Source organism: Chinchilla lanigera, unplaced genomic scaffold (genome assembly GCF_000276665.1).
Source record: "Chinchilla lanigera isolate Chin_1 unplaced genomic scaffold, ChiLan1.0 scaffold00135, whole genome shotgun sequence".
NCBI lineage: Eukaryota > Metazoa > Chordata > Mammalia > Rodentia > Chinchillidae > Chinchilla > Chinchilla lanigera.
Genome location: NW_004955536.1, coordinates 1,211,783 through 1,238,072, shown reverse-complemented (window position 1 = coordinate 1,238,072; position 26,290 = coordinate 1,211,783). Strand labels below are relative to the sequence as shown.

General features: G+C 50.7%; 1 protein-coding gene across 7 annotated transcripts in view; it reads right to left on the bottom strand.

Annotated features, from left to right (window-relative positions):
* Nucleotides 1-129: 129 nt before the first annotated feature.
* Nucleotides 130-26,290, bottom strand: part of Ank1 (ankyrin 1, erythrocytic) — a 188,619-nt gene continuing 162,458 nt past the window's right edge. Inside the window, exons 39-45 of one of the 7 annotated variants that reach the window (XM_005410521.2) lie at nt 15,778-16,164; nt 15,621-15,696; nt 12,395-12,614; nt 8,345-8,428; nt 7,247-7,390; nt 6,882-7,016; nt 130-1,097 (exon numbers count right to left, since the gene is read on the bottom strand). In XM_005410521.2, the coding sequence (XP_005410578.1) occupies nt 6,918-7,016; nt 7,247-7,390; nt 8,345-8,428; nt 12,395-12,614; nt 15,621-15,696; nt 15,778-16,164 (1,010 nt within the window). In that variant the 3' untranslated portion in view covers nt 130-1,097; nt 6,882-6,917. Of the gene's footprint in view, nt 1,098-6,881; nt 7,017-7,246; nt 7,391-8,344; nt 8,429-9,051; nt 9,566-12,394; nt 12,615-15,620; nt 16,165-16,704; nt 16,819-26,290 lie in introns of those variants that run through there. The other 6 variants (XM_013507730.1, XM_013507729.1, XM_013507731.1 and 3 more) reach the window with 6 other exon arrangements.

Sequence of the window (26,290 nt, the reverse complement as noted above, 5' to 3'; positions counted from 1 at the left end):
AGCTGGGGGCTGGCGGCTACATTCACTAGCCCTATCCTCCTGCTCCTTCACTGAAAGCCTGTAGCTCCGTCTCCCGCAGGCCGGAGAAGTCCGGGAGCTGAGCTGTTAGTGCTTCGGAGTACTGCTAAGTGTTTCTAGTGGTTTGCATAGTATTTATTGTTTTTCATATACACAAGGCTGATTACTGTACAGTTTACACTTTGGACACGGACTATGGTAGAAGTGCTTGAAGATCTAGAAAAACCTCTTCTCTATGGTCATGCTGGTGCGGTCCGGGCATCCACCGGCCCTTCTCCCGCTGACCTTTGCGCTCCCCCACCCTGGCTCCTGAGCCCTCAGCTAAGCCAGGGGTCCTCGCTTCTGACCCTTAAACCCCTAATGCAAAGGACCCCAATACAAGCTCAGGGTGATGATTTTTCCATTGGAAGATGATTAATACTGAAACTGGCAGAGAGAGAAAAGAAAAGACATCCCAGTTTATCCACAGCTGGGTCCACACAGCTTCAGAGGCCGCAGTGAACTCAGTGTGTGGCTGCCAGAGGGGCAGGCGCCCATGGGGGTCCTGGTGTGGGGCTGGCCCCTGGGCCGGAAGAGTGGCACACAGAATGGAGGTGAGTGCAGAGGCCACGCTGATGGACACGGGATTGAGGTGCTAACTTGATTTCATGCCTAGTTTTTTTTTTCTTTCCAGGAAGCCCACATAGACTTTTTACAGATGAAAGTTGAAAAAAATGTACCCTGTACGAAGTCAAAAATCAAAACAATTAAAAAAAAAAAACCCAAACCATCCCCAGCCAGGAAAGAGCCCTTTGCATTCGCCCACTCTCCCTTTCACGTGTCCCCTCCCCTTCTCCTCTCCCCTCCTCGACAGCAGACAGATCCCCGAGTCCCGCAGTCGCTGGGGCAGGATTGCAGACTGTAGGTCATGCAGTCTACAGCCAGTCGTTCATGCGGTAGGAGACTAAAGGAGCCCTCACAGAGGTCATGCTGGGAGCCTAGAGGGACATGGGCAGCGCTCTGTCGCCCTCGGGTCCAGCACTCCTCCTGTGTGCATGGCAGAGTGTATGGAGTCAGGGGTTGGGTGTCGAGGTGTGATCCTGCGGGACACAAAGAAAGAGTCACTTAGGATTTAAAGGTACAACTCCTAGCAAAAACTCCAAATATGGAGGTTGGTACTGGCTGCTGAGACAGGGCCCCCAAGCAGGAGCTGCACTGAAGGGTGCTCTGCTGCACCCTCGGGCCTTCCTTAACTCCTGTCTGTCCATCCCTGCTACCTGCCCAGAGGCCACTACCCTGGAAACCTGAGTAGGGTTAGGGAGAGGGCTGCATGCTGCACCCCAAGAACAGGCAGAAGGCCGCTGGACCCTCCTTGTAGAAAAGAGCCATTCCATGAGCTCAGGCCGACTCTGAGAAAGAGGCCAGGCCAGCCAGTGCAGTCTTTATATGCTCATTCCGCTTTGGCCATCAAGGATTCAGGTCTGCTGTGTGCCTCTCCTGGGGACCCAGAGGTGGAGCAGATAGTACTTTGGCCTCTAGGGCTCAGGGCTCCAGAGGAGTCTTCTCTGGAGAGACAGGAGAATTTTCCCTGGACATGGCAGGTCCTAGGCTGAGATTCACAGCAAGTCCCTCTCCTATCCCCAGGCCTCATCCTTCCAGCTGGTCAGAAAACTCCATGTTTTCAAGACCAGGCTCTCAAGATTCTGTATGCGGGGATCTAGGGAGGATGGAAGAGAAGGAAGAGGAGGAAGAGGCATCAACAGCCCCTGGGTAGGGTTGGAAGTGACACAGAAAGGCAGCAAGTCATTCTGAGGGAGGAGAGCTGTCTCTGAGCAGAGTGGTCTTGGGATTGTGGGATTGTAACCAGGAAGAGCTTGACTGGAGAGCTCCAGTGAGTGGGGGTGCTTCTCCTAGAGCCAGGCAGCTCTGCTGCTGCGGCTTGATGGGCTGTCACCTTGAGGGGCCACCTTCTGAACCCCGCATCCCCTCTCTCTGCCTGTGGCCTCCATTCTCCCTTGGAAGGCTGTGACCCACTGTCCCCCCCACAGAGTCCTGCCAGGCCCTCAGGGTACCCTTTCCGCAGCTGTCCCTGGATGCCACCACCTTTTTGTTGACACCTCACAGTGTGTGATGGTCCAGAGCAGGGCCTCTGAAGCCAGACTGCTGAAGTTCAAATCCTGCTTCTGCCAATACTTGCTGCCTGACCATGGTCAAGTTGCTTACCTTCTCCAGGACTCGGTTCCCGCCCTGTGAAAGGAGGTCGGTGGCAGAACCTCCCTCATTAGACCACTGTAACGTTTGCAAGACCTACCAGATCTGTGACGTGTGTAGGACCATGGACATTCTCGGCATGTGAACTATTTACTGGGCTCTCTGGAAATGCTACTGTCTTTGTTCTCTTTCCTTTTCAGTGTCAGCATTGGCATTTCCCTGGCTGGACTGTAGGGCCAGGGAAATAACAGATACCATAGTGCCCATGCTAGTGCTAAGCATGTCTTCAAGAAAGGGGCTGAATGAACCCTGCAGTTGTGAAAGACTCTTTCTTTTTCTTTCTTTCTCCTTTCTTTCTTTCTTTCTCACTCTCTTTCTTTCTTTCTTTCTCACTCTCTTTCTTTCTTTCTTTCTTTCTCACTCTCTTTCTTTCTTTCTCACTCTTTCTTTTTCTTTCTTTCTTTCTTTCTTTCTTTCTTTCTTTCTTTCTTTCTTTCTTTCTTTCTTTCTTTCTTTCTTTCTTGTCTTTTTGAAACAGGGTCTCACTATGTAGTCCAGCCTGGCCTTGAACTCACTTTGTAGCCCAGGATGGCCTCAAACTCGCAATGATCCCCTGCCTCAACCTCCTGAATGCTGGGATTACAGGCGTGTGACACCATGCCTGGCTAAGACCCACTTTCAAGTAGGGGAAGACGTTCACATCTTGGAGGTTATAAATGGATTTAGGAGCAGACCTAGGTGCAGCTGGAGCAAGCCTGCAGTGCAGGGGCGGGATGCAGACTCATGCCTCTGGTTCATCCAGGCCTCCAGCTCCAGACATAGCCTTGCCCCGGCCCTGCTCTCAGAAAGGGCTCGCCTTGTCAAATCTCAGAAAACCACCCCTTCCACTCCAGGTGCTGTGCCAGTCAGAGTCTCCCTCATGCTCTCTCTGCAGTGGCCCCTGTCCACACACTGTCCCCGCTCTCCTTCAGCCCTCAACGCTGATGTCCTCGTGGTGCTGGGGTGAGGGGTGGACTGCAGCTCCACATAGACCAGAATGTGCCTGTTCCATGTCCTCCTGTCCAGACTACTGCTTAATTTTAAACTTATCAAAACATTCTATTGTCAGAACTAATGCAAGTCTTACAGCCACACTGAAAGGAAAGTGTTTCTTAAAAAGGAAAACAAGGAAAGACAGCAGCCTTTTTCCATCTGTAGCTTTCTAGAGGGTCCCTCAAGGCTGAGCCGTGCATGATGAAGAGAGCCTGCCCAGGCTGCTAGGACCCCAGGTCCTGCAGCACCTCTGCCCACCACTCTGACCCAGTGACATCCACAGTGTGGCTAACACTGGCCACAAAGCAGAACTACTGCCTCTGCTACCTGCTTCAAACCATGACATCTGACTCAATAGCAGTTTCCAGCTTGTTAAATTGATCTTTTAGAAAGTGCCCTGATTGCCAGGTCTAGATGCCCAAGCCTCCCTGAAGCTGGGAGTGGCAGGGGAGTCCACTGGGCCCTCCCAGGATGGCATGCCCTACATGAACTACCCCTACACAAACAGCAAGCCATTGTTCATTCCAATTCCCCTTTGGACATAAACCCACAACTGTGCCACCTTGCTTCAGGAGATTTGGGAAGGAGAAGCCAAATGAGTCCTAAAAATTCACTTTTCAATATGCATAAAAAGTGCCTGAGCAGATCAGTGTGGAATCTTGAGTTCCAGAATTTTAATCCAGCATGACTGGGGCAGAAACCAGTAATTCACAATTTTTTCTTTCCAGTTCTGCAGAAGGTGTTCAGGGTCTCATACACACAAGGCAAGCCCTCCACCACTGGGCTACACCCCCACCCAGGAACCCACTCTTCAACAAGACTCGCCCATGACTGTCACACAGGGTTGTTGATGGAACTTGACAGTGTGTAAAGCCCTTTCACAAACATAATCTTATCGATCTCTATAGTCATCCTACAAGGAAAATATTGGCATTATTGCTACTTTGTGGATAAAGGACCTGAGGCTGGGGAGGTTGATCGACTTGCCCTGAGTGCCACTGCGCATAAAACCTGCCATTGATTGAGACCGGACTCTGCATGTTCTTGTTTTCTCTTTACAGCAGTGCTCTGAATTACTTGTGAACTTTTTTTTTGATGCCAGTGACTGAACCCAGGGCCTCATACGTGCTAAGTATGCACTCTACCACCGTGCTAAATCTCTTGTAAGCTTTTTTCTTGCAGTGTAACACACATTAGGAAGGCGCTGTTTCATCCTCCCTTGGGGAAAAGATATGCGCAGGGATATTAAATGACCTGTTAAGGTCACACAACCTGGAAATAGGAGGAGCCAGGCCTTGAATCTTCACCCCCCCCCAAATCCCAGCTTTCATTCTCTGAAACAAATACAGTTGGCTTAATTATCCACAGCAGTCCTGTTCCTCAAGGTGTGTGGACAATGAATTAGTGAACACCCAACCACTGCTCTTATGCGAAATACAAGTCTAAGTTCCTGTGAACCTTGGTCACAATTTTGTCACCATGAATACATAACCTTTTCTATGTGCTTCTGTTTAAAGATAAGGTGTTTAATGTGCACAGCCGCTTCATCAACACTGTCCTCACATGAGCAACACCGTAATTCACCTGCCAGGGGCACACAGTTCTTCCTGGAAGGGGTCCTGCAGCCTCTCTTTGCACAAACAACACTGGACAGCTCCTCAGCACTAACTGGGATCATTTCCAATAGTGAGATCACCAAGAAAAAACATGGGAATGTGCAAAGTGTCATTCACTGTAGACACAACAGGGACACTTGTTTACAGCATGAGGGCCAAAGCTGCACAGGGCACTGCCTTGCTCAGCCTCACTAAGACATGCCCATTGGGCAACTGGAAGCTTTTGCTGCTGGGCGTGTGTCTGTGAATGACCACAAAAGCATGCTGAGCAGTGGCTTTGGGTTACAAATAAATTTTAGCAAGTGGGCAGAGTCGCAAATGTGTATCAACTGACTATACCTGCTTGTGGGCTGGTGACGAGAAGCAGGAAGAATCAGAGCTGCAGCCCTTTGCTGTCTTCTCTAGGCCTTGGCTCTGGCTGGGAGGGCCACCCTTGGGTCCTCAGGATGTAGGGAGGAGCCAGGCTCAGCACTGTCCCCACCACATATGTCCCTTTGCCTCTTACTGGCAGAGGGCCTGGTGCTGTCTGGAGCCAGCCTGTCCATGTTCCTGACACTCACTCAAGGCCTGGTCCCTGGTTCCCTCCGGGGCTTTTAACCTCTTCACAGATCATCTACAGCAAATTAAACAGACTTTAAGTTACCTCCCTCCCCCAGCCTAGCCACTGGCTGCCTATCAGGGACACTGGTAGAACCTCAGCTCAACTGGTGCTCAAAGTTAAAGCTGCTGCTGCTACTACAAGAAAAATCAGGCAGAAGAGCACTTTTCTTTCCACTGTGCTTTTTACAATTATTTGCACCTCCTGGTTCCTTCTGGGACAGGAAGGGAGTTCATCACAGCCTTCTACACCAATAGCATCAGGGCCCCTGGTAGTGCTGGGGTTAATTCGGTGACCTGCTTAAGCTGCTGAGGAGTCAGATCTAATTTTATCCTGACTGCATCTGCCAGGCCTCTCTTTTTGCCCAAGTGCTGAGATATGTTGAGAAGCCTCAAGTCAGCACTTCTGGCAGCTCAGGAGGCAGCAGGCCCTGCTTTTTGCAGAATGCAGAAATTCAGTGCTTCTTGCTGCCCCAGAGTCAGACCCTGCCCAAGGAAAGTGCCAACCTGCTCAGTACTGTGCTGGGTCACAGTGCATCCTTGCTCCCTGCTGATTCCCACCCCGATGCATCCTGTACTGAGCTGCCCCGAGTGGGGCACAGGGAAGGGCCTCGGGGCAGCTCAGTACAGGATCCCTCAGGGAGGCTGGGATCAGAGCTGGCCGAAGCCCCCAGCACAGCACCTCCTGCTAGAGACCATCACTGTACATCATGGCACGCACTGCTTGCCACCACCCCAGCCCCTCTGCCATGCACCAACCCCAGCCCCAACCCCAGTGACCCTCCTGATGCTCCGGAGGTGCCACCTGCCCCTGAGCCTGTCAACTTAGTCCCTTCCTAGAAAGCAAAGGGGCAGCATGGTTCACAGAACAGCAAGGCATGGAAGCCTGGGGATACTCAGCACTTCAGTTGGGGTCAAGTTCAAAGAACAGCCCAACCCCAAGCCTTGGACCCTTCCTGAAATATCACAGCCCACACTCGAGATACTCCTGTACAGTTAGCGCTCTGGCTGCCAACCTCTACAGCTACACCGCTTGGTTTCCATGACTACTTAGATTGTTGGAGTGCTTTGCAAAAACCATTGTTTGTTTCAAAACTGTACAAGGCTGGACATGCAGCTCAGTGGCAGAGCACGTGCCTACCATGATTGAGAACCTGGTTCTATCCAAACAACACAAACACCAAACTGAACCAAACTGACAACAAACCGAAATGCATTCACACACTCCCTGAGAAGTAGGGGGAGACGGGCTTGTCTCTGTTTTCTTAATGAGGACCCTAGGCAGGTTGCTAGATGGGCAGTGGGAATCCCGTTGGTCATTTGCATCACGCTGGGAATGGGAGAAGAGGACACAGGTGGGACTGGTGCATCCATGACATTGTCAACCAGGACCTCGCCATGCAGAAAGGAGGAGAAAACCATCATTACCTCCCGAGAGGCTACTGCAAGGAGAGAGGCTTGAGATCACTGTTTGCCCCGTTTCAGGCTGGCCCGCTTGACTATCTGAGCCCCCTTCCTGCCCTCCAGCAGGTCCGGCTGTAGGCCACTCCCTCTCAACTCCACCTGGAGACAGCAGCAGGGACAGAAAGCAGGACAGGTCATGCAAAGAGAGGAGAGAAAAATAGAGAAATGAAGGGAGATGGACAGCATTGAGGTGGCGGGACACTGTCCTCAAGGAGGAAGGTGACAGAGGGAGACCAGGTGCAGACCCAGCTGGGTGGAGGTACAAGCACAGGTGAGCGCTCTGGATCCATTGGAAGAGTGGCCTCCAGGGACCACAGCCCCCTCAGTACCTTGTCGAGTTTTGCAATGAAATCAGGGTCAGTTTCCAGCACACTAGTGTCCTCCTCCACAGGGCCCCCAACAATCACCTCCTCATGTTCCTGGGTCTCATCAGCACCAGACGAGTCTATCTGCCGAACAACTTTGCGGATAGTCTGGAAAGTGAAGGAAGAGGGAAGGAGGTGGTCAAGCCACCCAGGAAGAGTAGAGCAAGAGCATGTTTGCAGGAGTGAGAGATGGAGTGGTAAACCCTGCCCAAGGGACCCAGAAAGGGATTGCTCCCCGCTGCCATCACCCTATGCATGCCTGGACCAGGTTGGAGAGCCTGGGGTCCGCAGAGGGTTCTTGCGCATTGCACTTCCTGATCAGGGTCCCACTGCGCTGACCTCTACTGAGAGCCCACAATATTTCCCTCTGCCCTGCGGACACCCACCGTCGCAGGCAGGGGTATTTCTTTCTCGTCTATAGGAATTCCATTTTGCCCACCCAGCTCCCCTTTACATCTGCCAAGTGCTGAGAAGTAGGAGCTGAAGACGTAAAGAGACACAGTCCCTGATCACACAAAGGAAAGAGGACTGTGTGGTCTGCTCTTCCTCCCATGACAGCACTCCGAGGACACAAGTACAGTGTCCTCCTCTGCTCCCCCACCATGGCTCTAGGTAGTGTGGGGCTGACCCCTGTCAGGCAAAATCATGTCTGCTGTGTGAACATGAGCTACAGTTCAGGGAGTATCCAGGTTCTTCTTATCAGAGGCGGCCTGGGAGGCCAGGCACACTCTTCTCCCAACAGCTGTTTTCAGGGCCAGGCACTGTGGAACTAGGTATGGGGTGGTTCCTGGGGGCTGTTCCTCTGGAGTAGGGGACAGGTGTTCAGGTCAGGCCAGACAAGGAGGCCATGAGGAACACGATGTCTGACTGCAGAAGGCCTGTGCTCTAGCACCGGCACCATTCCTGCTGAGCTATGGCGGTCCCAGCCACAGAGAAGGAGGGACCACAGAGTTCCCTCCTGTAAGGGCCACCATGAGACCCTGCCTTGAGCTGAGTCCCAATACCTTTTATGGTGCAGCTCCCTCCTGCCTGTCTCCAGCTCGGGGGACTCTCTGAACTCACCTTCTTGGTGACAAAGTTGCCCTGTTCATCTGTGAATTGTTCCTCTGTCACCTGCTCCCCTGGAATATTCTGAAGCTCGTTCCCCTGGTATTGGAGAAAGGAGAAAAGAATCCAAGGTTGGTAAATGGGGATAAGAGTGGAGGAGGAGGGAATAAAAGAGCAGTGGTAGCAACAGACACACATAAGGAAGTCCCTCCACCACCTCCAGGCAGGAAAATCATACACGCAGGGGCTCCCAGAGTGTGGGCAGTGCTCGCTGTGGAGGCTGGAGGCAACATGGCCCTGGGCTCTCAGGAGCCTCTTGGACTTGACCCTTACGATGTCCCGGAGTGAGCACAATAAGGATGAGACCGTGAGCTCCCAGAGGAGGCCCCAAGAGCAGAGGCAAGGGAGCCACTAGGGCTACAAGTTTACAGCTTCACAGCTACGGACAGCTGTCCTGTGTGTGACTTACCCACACCCCCTCAGCTGGTTGGTGACACACACAGGACAAGAGCACGGCCGAGCTTTCTCAGCTGTGCTCTGTGTTGAGCACCAGGGGCTCCATGCACTGCCCTGGTGCCCAGTGCCACGTCTGACCCTTGAAGGCCCTCCCGGTCCTTTTGCAACACAGCTCCTGGCTTCAGGGGCATTTTCCCCACCCCAGTCCACGCGGGACAGCAGGGTCCCCTCCGCCCTGGCCTCTGGCACCCCAGCCTGGTGGTTACCTTCAAGAAGACCCTCCGCCGGACCACCCTGGTGGAGATGGTCTCCTCGTCGTCACTCAGGCCCTCGCCCTCCCCAAGCTCCTTGTCCAACTCCTGGTGGATGTGCTTCAGCACAAAGCACAGGGAGCCCTTGACGATGTGCATCACATTCTGACAGCTGACCAGGAAAAAGCCCAGCAGCACCAGGGTGACCAGGAGCTGGGTGATGAAAGTCCACATCCTCACCTCCGCTCACCAGCCTGGCTGTCCAGGAACCAGGGCAGCCAGGGGTCGTCCACTGCAGCGGGCCCTCTCATTGTTCTCGTGCACTCTCAAGAGCCCCCATGGCCCCTTCCATTCTGCCTGCTCTGCCTCCCTGGCTCCTCTCTGCCCCTCGCTCTGCCTCTCCCCAGCAGGACACCCAAGAGGCTGTCTCCAGTTCAGCTGCAGCAGCAAGGCCTGAGTGCCCCTCCAGAAGCACGCACAGCCCCAGCCTCTGCCCTACTCTTGGTGACATCAGGCGCCTACAATTTTAGCTCCCAAACCAGCTGCAGGGGCTGTCCCACTGGGCTAGAAGGACGCAGGCAGGTGCTGGCCCTGGCCTGGAGGCACATGTCAAAGTCACCCTGGAGCAGGCGGGTGCTGGCCCACTCGCCTGGCTGGCCGCCTGTCCCTGTGGGAAACAGTGGGGGTTCCACCCTGCTCTGTCAAGCTTCTGGGCCAGGGACTCCAGAAAATAAGAATTCTGAGAATACAACTACTCCTGTGTTTCCTTAGCTAGCGATCAGAACCACGTTCCCTGCACAAGAGGCCTGGGACTTGCAAATACCCTGGAGACTGAAGGGTGTGTTGCAAAAATAGCCCTGAGGGTGAGTGATTTGTTCAGGCCCAACCTGAGGAGCAAGGCCAGGCTCAGGCATCAGAGGCTGCCTGTCACTCGGTCCTGCGGACTCTCAGTGCTTTCCTTCCTGGGACAAAGCCACTCCGCAGGGAACCTGTGTGCCTGTCTAGGGCCTGTCCTTAAAGGCTCTTGCCTCCTTGCAGCCCCACCTGTGGCTGTGGGAGGAATTTCACAGTCTAAGTCAGGCTGTTCCTGAGTAGAAAGAACACAGACCTGGAATGCAGTGAACTGGCCCCAAGAACCACTTTCCAAGGGGGCATGTCCCATGCCTCAGTTTCCCCATCTGTGAAAGGGAGATGAGGTGCTTCACCTACCCCTTTTTGAGAGTGCATCTGAATATGACCTCTACAAAGAACAACATAAACCCACCATGTGGCCCCCTCTGCAGGCACCGCGTGTGTGCGTGTGCATGTGCGTGTGTGTGATTCCTGCCATAACTTGGTCAAACCTCATGCCTTCAGTCAGTCTCCTGTTTCCCATTGAGGAGATCAGCAAAGAGGGTCGGAGCAACTTGTTCAGGGGAAAGAGTAAGGAAGTGAGTGAGTCAGACTTCAAACTCCTGCCAGGCCCAGGGCAGCCTTGTCCAACCAGATTGGCCCAGAGAAAGGAAAGCTCTCAGCACATGCACAGGGGCCCATCACAGGAGCAGAGTCTAGGGGCTGAGCCGGGGGCTCAGTGGCGAGCGCTTGCCTAGCATGCACAAGGGCCTGGGTTCCATCCCCCATACTGAAAAAAAACTAAACAGAAGAGCCTACCTTCAACTATTTCAACCCAGGTTGCCAGCAGAATGGCCTGGGTTGTCATTTCAGATTCACCACTAGACGCATGTGGCCTGGCATCTCTACTTGTCACTGTTTTCAGAGAATCAATGGAAACCCTAGCACATGGGGCTTTAGGGCCTCCAGCTGGCCTCTCTATCATTCTCCTGACACCTGCCAGTCCTCCCAACAGAGATCCTGTCTGAGTGTCCCCAGACCAGGGAACCATAAGGTCTCAGTTTTCAGGCGTGGTGACCCTGCGTACTCATTTTGCCTGTAAGAATGTGGAACTAAGAACCAAGCCACCTGGACTCTCCAGCTCTTGTTCATCATGTGACCCTGGAGAAAGCCACTGGGCCTCAGTGTCCCCATTTATAACCCAGGACAGCTGAGAAGCCCAACTTGGCTTTCCTACCTTCTGTCTCACTTCCCACTCATCTTCTCTCCAAGAACTGCCTGCAGTGGGGCTGCAGGAAAGAACACTCCTGACTCCCTCTCCGCCCCTGGGATTCAGAACTGACCCGGTTCAGATCCCCTGTGCTCTGGGCCACACGCTTGCTCCTGTGAGGGGCAGGATGGGGTACCAAGAAAGAGCCTAGGGGCACCGGGTGGTCCATGGTTAAAATGCACAGCGCCTTGTACACTTGGCAGGGAGGTTTCTAAATAAAACCCCACGTTCTTCCAGACTGCGTTCAGCCAGCAGCTCAGAAGCCCTGGGGAGACAACTTGGTCTAGAAGTCCTCCGAGGCTGAGCCAGGGCCCGGCTCAGAGTGGGAGGCGGGGGAGGGGAAGAAAAAAACGGAAGGAGAGGCATAGGAAACAGTTCCTGGATGAGGAAGAAGAGAAAAGAACCAAAAACGGTGCAGAACATGAGGGGATGCTCTTGCTCAAAGTGCGAGTGCACAGAACAGCAGTGCGGATCTGAGAACACAGAGATCACGGTCATGCGTCCACAGTGTATCCAGGTTTCACTCCAGAGCACCATGTGGGAGGGAGGCCAGAGGAGCCCTGCCTGGGCACGGGGGCGGGGCGAGGCGGGACTGCGAACCTGGGAAGGAGAAGGTTGGCTTGCAGGGAGTTAAGAGAGCAAAGAGGTGGATGGGGAGCACAGGAAAGGCAGGAGGGCAGGCAGGAAGATGAGAGGGCAGGGCCAGTGCAGCAGAGGAGGACAGAGCAGGGCTGATTCTCTTCTACCACCTTGTGACCCAGAGGTTGCCCTGCTGGAGAGCACTCCACCCTGCCTTGCTCTCACTCCACTCTGCAACGATGGGACCATCTGCCAGAGCACTCCACTCTGCAACGATGCAGAGTGCTGGGGAGCCGGTGGCTTGTTCAGGCCACTCAAGCCAGGTTCAGCCTGGTGCCCAGCTCTCCTGGCTCTAAAGCCCTTCCTGAAACACGATGGGAAAAAGACACCAAAACCACAGCTGTTGGATCACTCAAGCTGTAACTCAGAGCCCGCATGACCCATTCCACGCACCACAGCCACTCAGCTGTGGGGTGTAGGAACGGAGGGCAGCAGCGCTAGACAAACCCTCCTTTCCCTTGGCAGAGGGGGAGGAGGCAGAAAGGGGACTGAGACCTTCCAACCTTACTGAGGTGGAGTCACCACTGCCATTCTGAAAGACAGGAAACACCTGGCGCCATCCGAGTACATGCGAACCAGGAGCTGAATTGGAGGCCAGCAGTGCCGAAGGGCTCTCACCTGCAGGAAGGTGGCTGCTCGCACACCTTCTTCCCTGCCAGCCTGGGAGCTCTGGGTTGCAGGCTGCATCGTCCACGTGTGCTCGCCAGCAGACACCAGCACCCTGTCATGCTGTGGCCCTTGGACAGTGGACAGTGTTGTCCGGGATGAACGTCGGTCTTGCGTGGCTTCCTCCAGTAGGTAGGAGGCAATGGATCCCTCTAATTCCCAGTCTTGTTGTCTGAGTCCAGGAGAGGTGACACACAGCCAGGGAGACAGAAAGGGCACTTGGTCACTTCTGGTTCTGCTTTCCCAGACAGCCCCCCTTCTGGGCCCTGGCTCATGGGGACACAGCTTGTCTTGTCCTTGTCCCTAAAGGGCTGGGGTAGTATGAGCAAACCACCCAGCCAACTACCCCAGTGAGGAGACACATAGGGACCATCTGCCATCCAGGTGGAGAGGCCATGGGCACCAGGCCACCATCTTTCCCCTTCAAGTGACCTGCTCCCTTCAGGCCTCACAGTAAGGCATTCATACCATTACTGGACATCCTCAGACTGTGCCGCCAACTTTCCTGGTGCCTGGGTCACTCCCACTCAACAAGGTGACCACTGTCCTGTCTACACACGCCTTCCCTGATACTATGTCTGCCCACCCTGCATTGGCCACTCCTTCTCAGAGGCTTTTGCTGGTTCCTCCTAACTTCCTGGATGTCTGCACCCTGAAGCAGATCTCCTTGCTATCCCCACCCATGGCCTAAGTAACTGCCTTCCATCCATCATTTTAAACTGCACCTGGACACTCCTCAAGCCCAGATGTACACTTGTGTCTTGGCTTTGAACTTTAAATATGTATGTCAATCGCTTCTTGACCTTTTGGCTAAGATCAAGTGTAGATATGTATGTTGACACCTCTTCTACACCTCCATCTCCTTGAGCAGGTCTGGGCATGTGACAATGTACCCATGCCCCCACTGCCCACTCCTCGCTGCAGTCTTGAGTGAGGACAGGCCCAGCATCTTCCTCCCTGCCCTTAAGGGGACGCCCTCCTTGTCTCCTCACTCTCACACTCTGCATCATATCCGTCAGCAATCTTCCTGGTTCCTGAACTCAAGCTCTTCCACCTCCACTACCTCTTGGTCCACACCACCAGCAAGTGTGGCCTCACCATGCCAGGCTCTTCCCAAAGCAGTGGCCATATTACACTGCTTCTCTGCTCAAAACCTGCCCAGGAAATGCCACACTTCTTTGGGGACCTTCAAGCCTAGCATAGCTGACCCTGTGGCCTCCTGGCCTCATCCTCTGCTCACCTTTCCACTGGGTTGGCCTGGGCTGGGCATGCTCTTCTTCATACACATGCACTAGCTGGGTGCTACCCCTTTGAAGGAGAGCATTTGAAGGGGATTAGGGCAATGTATTTTTTATTGTAATATATTTTAAAAATGGGAACATTCACTGTGTGTTTTGATCACAATTTGTAAAATGGTGTGATATTTGCCTGTAACCTGTGCACATCTCCTTTTGTAATTTAGACAATGCGTAGATGACTTATCATAACAGACACAATATAAATGCTGTATTGCTCAGGCAATAAAGAGAAAAAAAGTCTATACATGTTTGGTACAGATACAATTTGTTACCTAGTACAGTACTTTTGATCCATGGCTGGTGGAATCTGTGATGTGGAACTCATGGATATGAAAGTATATCGTGCTTCAGATTTTATTTTTATCTCATTAAGTTTACCTAGAACATGAGCTTCCTGCAGGCAGAGCCTTCTGTCTGATTTTCCTACTGCCATCTTCTAGCATCTAGGCATTTTTTAGAGGTACCTGACACATAGTAGCTGCTCAGTGAATATTGTTCAGTGACTGAAATGCACCTGTCCACACTGGTTGGTTGACCAAGCTCATGGAGCCAGGAAGTGATACAACTAGGCCCGGAACCCAGGCCTCCTGGCTCCCCGTCACTGACCCTGCGGTTTCAGGGCTATGTGGCTGCATACAGCGAGCATTTGCTAAATGCATGCTGGAGGAAGGGCTGCCACAGTCAGAGTGTGGGAGGATGACCAGTGTTCCACTTCCCACTTTCACAGCCCCATCTGTCCAACACTCTCCCCACTGATCAAAGGACACAAACAAATCTCATCTCTTTTTTTGTTTTTCGGGAGATATAATCTAGGGCCTCTGCACTGAACTACCTCCTTAGCTTTTTAAATTTTGAGACAAGGTCCCACCAAGTTGCCTAGTTTAGGCTTTATTTGTGATCCTCCTGCCTCACTCTCCCAGAAAACTGGGATTACAGGCATGTGCCAGCATGCCTGGTTCAGATCCTGTCTTTTAAATGACTTCGCCCACTATGGTCCATACTGAATAGACCCTGGGGAAGGCCTAGGCCTGAGGGGCATCAAGGACAGGAAGAGGAAGTGAGAACTGCTTCACCCAACCTAGTCCATTTGGAGCTCTGTGTGTGGCTAGAGCCTTCTAAGAGCACACGAACCATCTCCTTGCTTTAGAGAAAACCTGCCAAGCAAAGATTATGCAGGAAGGGCCTCTGTCTTCCACTTCCTGTGCCAGCCTGGGGAGGCCAAATGACACCTAGCTCACGTCTGTCTCATCTTTCTTTGCCACAAAAAGGGGCCATCTCACCTTTAAGCCTTTGTCTACACTCAGGGGCTACTATCAGGACGGAGTGAGCTCACAGGGCTCCTGGGCCCTGGGCTGGAAGCCTCCTGCCTGGACTGCCAACTCTGCTCCCCCAGGCACAGTACCTGCTTTCACAGCCCAGCAGCTGAGAGAGGACAGCGCTGCTTAACCGATAAAAGCTCTGTCCTGCCAGACAGACCCACCAGCCTCTCTCTCGACATGATGAGGAGAAAAGGCACCATTACTAGCTCTGCACATACAGGCCGCGTGATTATGCGTGCCGTGCTCCCTGGGCTTGGGTGTCTCCAGGTGTCTCATACACAAGGCACACAGGAGAACCCGTACTACTGCAGCAGCACCCCCAAGCTGTGGCCTTTCCAACCCTCAGGGCTTGAGTGGCCGTCCTTTGTCCCCTTGCCTCTCAGCCTCTCTCGGGCCGGCCACACCCAGGGAGGTGGCCTTTCCAGATCACAGCTCGTTCTTACGCATACGCGGTAGCTTTTGTTGCCAGAAGGTGCCACATGTTTTGAACAAAGCAGGCCCTCAGCATCCGTTCTGCACTCTTATCACTCTTTGCACTCGCCGCCGCAGTGCAACCCTTACCTGTGCTGGCTCCTCTCCAGCACCACCGGACTCACGGAGGGCGAGTCTGCGGCTCGGGCTTGCGCCCTCTGCTGGCCTGCAACAAGAGACACTTCATTCTCTGAGTCCTGCCCTGCACCTGCGGAGTCCTCCTGCCTCTTCTCTTGTGACCTCTGACCTTCCTCCTGGGCAAGGAAATCAGCATGACCATTTGTGGCATCTGAATCCACTGTGTCGTCCTCCACAAGGTCCAGAGAGCCGAGCTCCGGGCCCCGCGATTCCTCTGACAGCGCCCCCTCCAACTTCCACTCTTGTGTGGCATCAGAGTCCTCGGCCTTGCTGCACTCCAGAGAGGAGTCCTCAGCAGTGACCAGGGAGGGTGTGAGGCCCGCAGACCACACCTGCATGTCAGACATCTCCAGCATGGCGTCATGCTCCGTGGGGGCCAGTGGGATGGCGTCTATGACGGCCACCTCGTTCCAATACTGGTCCGCGCGCAGCGGAGAGGGAAGCGCGTAGTGCAGGGAGGCAGGGGACAGCAGCTCGTCCTGCAGCGAGGAGTAACCTGGATGGGCAGACAGAGGGCAACATGCTCCAGAAGCGATTTTTGTCACACGTGCTCACGTGCAAGTCCACGCGCACACACACACAGGCACGGCCACAGAAATGCATGCACATTCGGGCAGGGGCATTGGCTCCAAGTCCAATGCTCAGGCCTTGTGGCTGCTGCCCGGCACACTAGGCAAGAGAAACAAGGCTCTGAGCTGGGCGGGGGCAGCCAGGGCATGAGGGCGGAGAGGTGGGCGCCTTCGCTGGATGGCAAAGAAAAGAAACTGGAATCTTTCTTATCTAGCTTGGAGCGCCAGATAAAGAAGGCTTTATCCAAAGGACTTGTACTCTGATCAGGCCGATCAGATGAAAGCCCCACTTCTCCATGAGCAGGAGGAAATGTTGCTCTTTCTTTGCTTAAACTTCACTTTAGCGTAGTCTTTAGGGTCCTGTTAGGAATGTACCTGGATGGGAGGAGTACAGCCCACCCAGGACTAGGGTCAGTAACCAGGCTGCCCTGGAGGGGGCTAATGGGGTACACTGAACAGCCACAGACCTCAGTGCGGTGGTCAAATGGGAAACAGGCTTCTGGTTTGGCAGGAAGTGACTTTTCCTCAAGTTGCATATTGGTTCCAGAAACTGAATGATCTACAGTGCACAGGTGAGGGTTCTAGGGTTCAAAAACGGGGGCAAGGTCAGAGGGTACAGTGAGCCCAGGCACATCTGCCCGCACTCCTTGTTCACAGGCCCTGAGCTCTGTAGCCCTGCTCTGGGTCAGCAACAACTTGCTGGGGTCAGGCCCTGTCCTCGAAGTGACCAGCTCGCACACCTGTTTCCTGCAGACTGGCTCTGGTGTATACCCCTGCCTGTGTTCTGGCGGCTATAGTCCTGGCTCCCTGGTGTTGTGAATGACTGTGGGTTGGAGGAATTGGAGAGTGAAGTGGACGCCAGTGCTCCATCAAGTGCTCTTCAGTTCCTGCTCAGAGCAGGTGCTGATTGGTGGTTGGGAGACAGACTACAAGACAAGGGTCTCCCTTTGGCACAGCTCATCTGGGGAGTAGACACGTGCCTCCCAAAGGTAGTCACTGGAACGGGCCAGGATGTCTGCCTGCAGAGTGCCTAAGGACCTCTCTCTTGCCAAAAGAGGCCCTCTGTCTGAGGTCAAACTCTTCAACCTGCTGGTCACCCCCACCTGTGGCAAGGAGGCCTCCTCTGTCCCCAGGCTCATTCCCTTGTTTTCAGCCTTGGGCTCCAGCAGGGCCTGATCACCCATCACCCCCACTTCTGATAACACCATCTCCATTTAGCCTTAGTCACCTACTTGCTCACCCAGAAAACTTTAACTGGTGTCGAAGTCCATGCCACGCACTGTGCTGAAAGGTTGGGGATTGCAAACACAAATACAATAATCACACAGGTACAGATCTCCTCATCCTCTTTTTGATGTTTTCCTTCCAACTACAGCTCACTGTCTCCCACCTTGACCTATGCCCCCTCGCTGGCTGGTTCACAGAACTGGGCACCCACTATCCTTGGTGGCTACCACAGAGCTCTCAGGATTTGTGCAAGGACACAGCAGCCAGCACAGACGACTTCCCCTGTGAGGGGCTGCCCTGGCCAACACTCACTGGGGTGCCCGACGTGCCAGAAGCCAGCTGTGTGCGCTTGCAGGGGTCTCTCCAACCTTCCCAGCACCACATTCTTCCTGACTGACTACTAGCCTAGGGGTAACTAACTTATTTGTACTGGCTCCCAGCTGTCAGCCACCTAAGTGCTCATAAACAGAGAAACAGATACACACTCTCTGGCACATCCCTGCAGCAGGACACAGCTCAGGACAAATAGGAACCACTGATAACATGTAACAACACAGATGAAATCCAAATAATCATGCTGAGTGAAAGGAGCTGGACAAAAAAGAGCACAGATTCTGATCCCGTTTATGTAAAATTCTAGGGGTATGGCTGGGGGGTCAGCTGCACAGTGGCAGAGGCTCAAGCAAGCCCCTTCCAGTTCTGGCCAGACTAGGAGGAGGGAGGGGGGAGGCAAAGGGCTGGGTCATATCCGACCACGACCACAATGCTTATTCCAAGTCACCACATGTGAAGCTATAACCTGAGAAAGCAGGAAACTGGGCAATAGAATCTCCCAACCACCCCAGAAACATCCTCAGACACAGACAAGCAGAAGGTTAGAGTCATGTGTCTGCCATCCTTCATCACATTATTCTTGCAAGCATTATTATCCTAGCTCCATCACTTACTGAGAATCCATTTAGTGCAAAATACATCCAACATATTGTTTTTAATTGTCACAACACTCCTACAAGGGAAGTAATGTTATTCCTTCTTTTTAGATGAGAAACTAGAAGTTTAACCACTTATTTAAGGTTACACAGTAAGTGCAACAGCGTTACACAGAAATGTCTCTCTACTAGAGTTAGCCATTTAGCTGTTTTAAAAATACCTTTACTGAGGTGTAGCTGAGTACAATAAGCACACATATTTCAAGCAGGTAATTTGGTAAGTCTTGAAACATGCGACCCACTAATTAGTCACCACAATGAAGAGAGGACATCCATCATCCCAAAAGGCTTCCCCACACTTCTCTGGCATCTCTCTCCTTCTTCCCACTCACCCCAAATCATTCCTGCCCAAGGAAGCCGCCAACCTATTCCTGGTTAATGTTTACTAGTCTAGCTCTGTGCAGCAGCAGTATGGTGGCCAGCGAGGTTCATCTGAGGCCTGATTACTGCTAAATGGGAAGTGCTTATTCGTTTGCTTTTCCTAGACTTATATGTAAGCAGAACCATATAGTCTGTACTCTCTTTCATCCCACTTCTTTCACTCAGTGTTATGGTTTGTGTCTGGGTGTCCCCCCAAAGCCTCATGTGGTCATGGGGCAGGCTTTCAGAGTTTGATTGATTATGGGTGTGAGAGCTACACGCGCCCTGGGGTAGATAGTTTGCATATGTAAGGGAGGGGAACAGGCTGCTTGAGGTCATTCCTCCCTTTTTAGTGCTTGTTGCTTTGGCTGTGTTCTGCTGCCATGAGCTGTAGCCCTCTGCCATGTGCCACTCTGGCTTGTAACCTGCCAAGTATGGACTGAAAGCTCCACAAACTGTAAGCAAAATAAACCTTTCCTTCCACAATTTTGGGCATCAGGTATTTTGTCCCAGCAAGGAGAAGAAGTAACCAAGACACTCAGCATAATCACTGGGGCTTCATCCATGCTGTTGCCTGTATCAGTGATTTATATTTGTCCTGAGCCAATCCTGCTGGATGGATATACAGAATTTGTGTATCTGTTTACCTATAGGTGGGCATTTGGGTGCTGCCAGTTTGGGGCTATTATAAATAAAATTGCTAGTTTGCATGGACACATGCTTTCTTCTCTCTTGGTAAATACCTAGCCATGGAATGGTTGGATCATATGGGAGGTATATGGTTAACTTTTTAAGAAAGGATCAAAGAGTATTTTTATTCTAAGTGGTTGTGCCATTTTACATTCCCACTAGTACTGCATCAAAAATTCTAGTTCCCTCATAGCCTCATAAAAACATAGTATAATCAATCTTTTCAATTTTAGCCTTTCTTATAGGTATGTGGTAGTACCTTCTTGTAGTTTTAATTTATATTTCCCCAATGACTAATAATGTTGAGTATATTCTTATGTGCCATATGTATATATTCTAGGTTAAGTATTCAAATCTTATAGCTGGGTGTGGTAGCGCATGCCTATAATCCCAGCACTTAGGAGGCTGAGGCAGGAGGATCATTGCGAGTTTGAGACCAGCCTGGGCTACAAAGTGAGCTCAAGGCCAGCCTGAACTGCATAGTGAGTCCCTGTCTCAAAAAGACAGAAAACAAAAACAAACAAAAACAAACAAAAAAAAACTTCTTCCCGTTCAAAAAATTGGGTTGTTTTCTTATTATTGAGTTACAAGGATTCTTTATATGTTCTGCATATAACCCGTATCAGATGCCAGTTGTTATTTTCTTCCAGTCTGTAGCTTGTTTTTTTAATTTTTTAGAAATGTCTTCTGAAGAGCAGAAGTTTTTCCTTTTGATGAAGTTCAATTTACTAATTTATGGGTTGTGCTTTTGGTGCTGTACTTAAGAAATTTTTTCCTTATCCAAGATTTATAAGTTTTTTTCCTCATATTTTCTTCTAGAAGTTTTACAGTGCTAGATTTTACATGTAATCTATGATCTTAAGTTAATTTTTGCACGTAGCTGTAGTGGAAAGAATGAGTCCAAGTTCATTTTAGTTTATATTCTTTGCATAAATTCTTTGCATTTCATGAGGGATATCGGTATGTAGTTTCTTTTCCCTATCATATCTTTTTTAATATTAGGGTAATACTGGTATCATATAGTGAGTTGGAAAGTGTTACCTCATTTTTAAGTTTCTGATGAACTATTTCTTCATTAAGTATTTGGTAGAATTCACTAGTGAAGAAGCCACGTGGGCTTGGACTTTTATTCACGGGAATGCTTTAAACTATAAATTTATTTTTTAATTTATATAAGGATATTCAGTTAATCTATTTTTCCTAAGTAAGCTTTGATAGTTTGAGTCTTTCAAATAATTTGTTAATTTCATTTATGTTCTCAAATTTATTGGCATAAAATTGACACAATATCCCTTTATCATCTCACCCCTGGAATCTGTAGTGATGTCACCTCTTGTGTTCTTCACACTCACCATTTTTGTCTTCTCTTTTTTCTTATCAGTCTGGGTGGAGGCTGTATCAATTTTAACAGTCTTTTCAAGCCTTGGCTTTTGGTCTCATTCTCCAGGGTTTTTCTGTTTTATTGATTTCAACTCTGGTTTGCATTATTTCCTTTCTTCTATTTACCTTTTTTTTTTTGTGGGTATTAGGAATCAAACTCAGGACCTTGTGCTTACCAGGCAGGCACTGTGCTGCTGAGCTATATCCCCAGCCCCATTTCTATTTACTTCTATTTCTTTATTTCCTTTTATTTACTTGTAGTTCTTTATTTCCTTCTATTTATTCCCTTTCTATGCATTTCCTTCTATTATTTCCTTATTTCCTTCCCTATTTCTATTTACTTTTATTTATTTCTTTTCTTTTACTTACTTCTATTTTCTTAATTTGTTCTTTGTCTTCAATTTTTTGAAAGTGGAAGGTGAAGTCATTATTTGGAGAATCTTTTTCTCTTCTAATACAGACATTTTGTGCTTTGCATTTCTCCCTAAGTATTATTTTTATAGCATCCCATAAATTTTGATATGCTGTTTTTCATTTCACTCATTTCAAATTATTTTTGCCTTCATGTTGATGTTGTTTTTCTTACTCTTTTAAAAAATTTTTTGCAGTTGCTCAGGATGGAACTAAAGATGCCACACATTACTTGGTAAGTACTCTGCCACTGAGCCATGTCCTCACCCCTGTTCTTATCATTGTTAAAGATGTGGTCTACTTTAAATCCATTGCCTTCTTGCTTGTATTGTTTCCAGTGAGACATCTGTTGCCACTCTTATTTTCATTTCCTTGCACAGAACACACTTTTTCTCTGCTGTTTTCCAGGCTGTCTTTTTTTTTTTTTTTTCCCTTGGTTTTGGCCAGTTTGCTCATAATGAACTTTAGTGTAGGTGCTAACACAGTGTTCACGGTATTTGTTGGATTGGTGCATTTATGATCTTCATGGTGGAACACTTTCAGCCTTTATTTTTTCATATACTTTTCCTACCTTGTTCTCTGTTGGGAACTTTAATTTCATATATATTTGGCCTCCTCAAATCATACCACAGCTCACGGATTCTTTTTAATTATTTCTTTTGTTTCTGTATTTGATTTTGGGGAGTTTCAATTCCCATGTTGTGAAGATCACCATTTTTTTTCTGCTGCAATGTCTAATTCCATCCACCAGATTTTTAACCCTATACATTATGGTTTAATCTCTAGAAGATCAGTTTGGGTCTTTGAAAAATATCTTCCATATGTCTACATACCTTTTCAAACATGTGAAATACTGAGTTTACCACCCTTGTCTGCTCATTCTAACACTTGAGTCAGTTCTGGGTTAGTTTCAATTGATTGCTTTTTCTCCTGTCTGGCAGTTAGAATTATCTGGTTAATACACAGCTGAAACTTGCATAGGTCTCCAGGGATCTCTTCTGTGCAGCTGTCTCCTCTGGGTCCTCTGCCTTGAGAGGTCTAGCCTCTCTGATGGACTCTCAGCATCTTCTCAACAATTTGCCAGAGTTTCCCTGGGAACTCTGTGAAGGCAAAAATCTAGACAATCAGAAGACTCACTTCATTTATTTTCCATGTCTCATGGCCCACTGTCTCTTGCTCCCTGATATCTAATGTCTTGGAAGTGCTAGTTCATACATTTTGTCCATTCTTTAGTTTCTCCAAGCAGGAGGGCATATCCAGTCCCTACTACCTTGTCTTGGCCAGAAGTAGCATTTGTCATAAACAACCCTCAGATGACAGATGACCATTCTGTCATTTCCAGGACTCCTGGCAAGGCTTGAGAACTGGGAGTGTATGGCTTTTCTTGGTTATCCTTTGTATTTTCCACACTGAACCTTCTGTAGCACCCACTTTCATGGAATTCACCAAAATGGAAGTGTGGGTGTGAAGGGAGCACAGGCACAGCCTCTGTCAGGATCCCTGCTATGGCCAACCCACAGCCCCTCCTGGTGACAGCCTTCAGAGTGCATGCCTGGCTGCTCCTTCTCTGTCTCTGGAGGACGCCAGCTGTTCACCGAGACTAAAGACTGTAGCTACAGTCCTAGTGCTGGTGGATATTGTGAGGATGCTCGCTGCAACGTAATGCATTCTCATGAGGAACATTTCTATGATCTGGGGTGGACCAGACTACAGTGAGAGCCACTGAGCGCCCCAAGCTGAGCTACAGAAATGTCTGTCTCTTCCCCCTGAGTGCGGCCCATTGTACCTAATCTAGGAAGCTAAGCAGGCTTAGGCCTGGTTAGGACTTGGATAGGAGAAACGTCTGTCTCTAGCACTCTCACTCAGCCCTGTTATACTTGGATCACCAGTGCATTTCTGAGTAGAGAGGCCTCTCATTTGAGGTTAGATGCTGGGGAAATCAAGTAAAAGGCTGTGGGCAGAATACAGCCAGGTTGTCCTTCCTTATCTCACCAGATGTAATAATTATCCTATTAGTTTAGTATCAGTAGCAAACAGAAAGGATGGACAGGTGGCCTGGCCTCAGAAGGAGCCACACTTTGCTAGTTTTATCCATTAAGAGTTGACATAAGTAAAACACATTTTGTTCCCAACTAGACATTATTACAGTTCATTAGACCAAACAGAGCTGGCAAGGGTGTGAGACAACCATTTTTTCCTTTCATATGAGAAGTCTGTTTCATTTTCAGGACACGTTATTTTTTGCCTAATAAGCAATGTTTTCTTGACATCTCTTCCACAGGCCTGAGGTAATCCCTGTGGAAGGAGGGAGAAGCTGACTACCCTTTTCACCTAATCCTTTTGCAGCCTGCATGGTAAGAAGAATGTGGAGGGGAGGGAAAAGCCCAACTTCCTGACACCACTGCTTCTCAGACTCTCAGGACACAAGCAACTGAGTCCTTCTGAAGGAGGCCTAAACTAGCGGAGAATGAGGTGCAGTGTTAAGAAGCCCATATGACAGTGGTGGTGGCCATTCTGGTTGTCACTAGGACAAGCTGTCACATGGTTCTTCCCAGGACAGAGCTGGTGACAGTGCTGGAGGTCGTTGTACCCACACCCAGGCCTCTGAGCCCTCTTGCACCCTTGCTTCCAGACCAGAAGGGCAGCTGGATATTGGACAGTTTTCTCACCTCAGGATAGGAACTGGGGTGGGAAAGATATAAAAGCCAATTTAAGTGTCTAGAAGTGGAAGGGGCCAAACTGGGCTTCTGTTTGCAAGTGTCTGCTCAGGCCAAGGAGAGGTATGTGAGGGGCAGCGAGCCCAGGCCAGCAGGAGACCTGCTAGGCAGGGGCCCCAGGGGTGACAGATATGTAGGGGAGCTAGGAAAGACAGATACACTCAGTGAGTGTCCTCTCATACCCACAATGCAGGGAGAGGAACCCTTCAGAAACCTGGATCATATCATTCTTTCCGTCAACACCCAACTGACAAAGACCAGTGTCCTTGTGACAGGCTCCAGGGCCAGCCTCCAGGTGCTCTTGGCCTTGCCACCTCCATCTCTTGGCTCCTCTGCCCCTCACTGCTCTGTTCTATGAAGAAGCAGGCACGGTGCCCTCCTGCTCTCCTGGAACACTCTTTCCTGACATTTGCCCACAGCTCCCTCCTTCATCTCCTTCACATCTTTGTTCAAATGCAGTCGCCCCCAGCACACTGTTTAAACCCCCAACCCTGGAATTTCCCCGACACCACTCATGGTGACCTGCTAGCCCTTTATATTAGTCCCTCATGTCATTGCCTGGCAATGGGACAGAAGGAGGAATTTTGTTTTTCTTTCTTGGCTCCTTAAGAGCTCATTTCTCTTGCCAGGGATATAGCTTATTGGCACAGCACCTGCCTGGCAAAAGCAAGGTCCTGAGTTTGATTTCTGGTACCAAAAAAAAAAAAAAAAAAAAAAAAAAAAAGCTCATTTCTCTCCTGTCTAGACCAGTACCTGGCATATAGTTGGTGCCTGAAAAATATCTGCCACATGAGCTGAGCCACTGTGGCAGAGCCCTTTCCCCCAGGCACAGCACATGGAGACCCAGGCCCCCAGGGGTTAGTGTCTCTCAGGCTGACTGGGGAGAGTTGTGTGCCCAGCTGAGATCTTCCTTGTTCAGACCCACAGGATTCTAGTGGCTTGTTATCTCCAAAGCCACCAAATTGGGGCACAAAAATCCAAAGCCTGTTGATTAGACTTGATTGAAACAGCACAGGGAATATTCAGGAACCCATGTCCCACAGAAAGGGACTGGTGTTTTGTCACTTGGGTGTCCTGAAGTTTGCAGAATTTCCCCTATCTTTTCCCTCTGGGGTAGGGAGCCGGCCTATTTGGCTGCCTTTGGTGTTAATACTCAGGTCCCAGGGAGTGGTGCAGTCCTGGGGTGGAGCCCTTCCCAATGCACCTGGCGAGTGAGCGAGCACACAGTCAGCAGCCACGACGAGGCAACACAGACAACACGCCGTGCACACTCGCGCACATACACACAGATGCCCATGGAGACAGCCGGGGGGTGCACAGGGGCCGGACCCTTCGTGACATGCACCTGTGGAGGTGGACAGCTCTCGTACACTGGGCCCCAGTGGGTTCAGGAGAGAGGATGATTGAACAAGAGGCCAGGATGACGTCAGAGGCAGAAGAGAGGGCCACAGGACATGATCAGCAGAGGATGGGCCCAGCATTGAGGGCCCCGGATGGCACGGTCAGGACACACAGGACACGGGAGAGAATGGGAGGGAGGCCCTGGCTGGCAGCCCCTGGAGCTCAGTGGTGTGTCGTGTGGCCAGAACAACCCCCACACAAGGGCAGCGTGTGACACACACCACCAGATAGCTGTCCATGGTGACGCTTCACAGAGTTAGTGTTTTTGAAGTTCTGTAAGTGATCTTGGGGATCTGATTTTAAAGATGATGGCTCAGCCACACAGGGGACCGGCAGGAAGGAAGGGCCTGGAAGCCAGACACGCTGAGCCGTGTGCAGGGCCAGGGTGAAGTGGGGTCATGGCTCTGTGCCATGGTGACACAGGGGAGGGTGTGGGTGCCCCAGGCTCTGCTCCTGCAGGGCAGTGCTGCTGAGGGGGCGGGGACATGGTGGTGTTACCTGCACTTGTCTCCTTGGGGCTGTCATGCTGGGGCTCCCTGCCTTGCTAAACCACAGCAGAGAAAGGAGGATAGACAGATGAGAAAAGGGGAGAGAAAGGGAAAGAGAGTGAGAGCAAGAGCAAGAGCAAGAGCAAGAGCAAGAGCAAGAGAGAGCGAGAGAGAGAGATAGACTGGGCTCAAAGGAAACCATTTAGTCTCTAAAAGGGGCCACAATGGGACTTTTTGACACTACCAGCCAGTCCTTATGCTATTCTGGGCCTTGTTCCTGACCATTGAATGTTCTACGTGCAGAGACATCAATGCCCAGGGAGGGTATGCGTCTTGTGAAAGACAACACAGAACATCTGCAGACTCTAGGGATGAGTCCAGCCAGCTGCT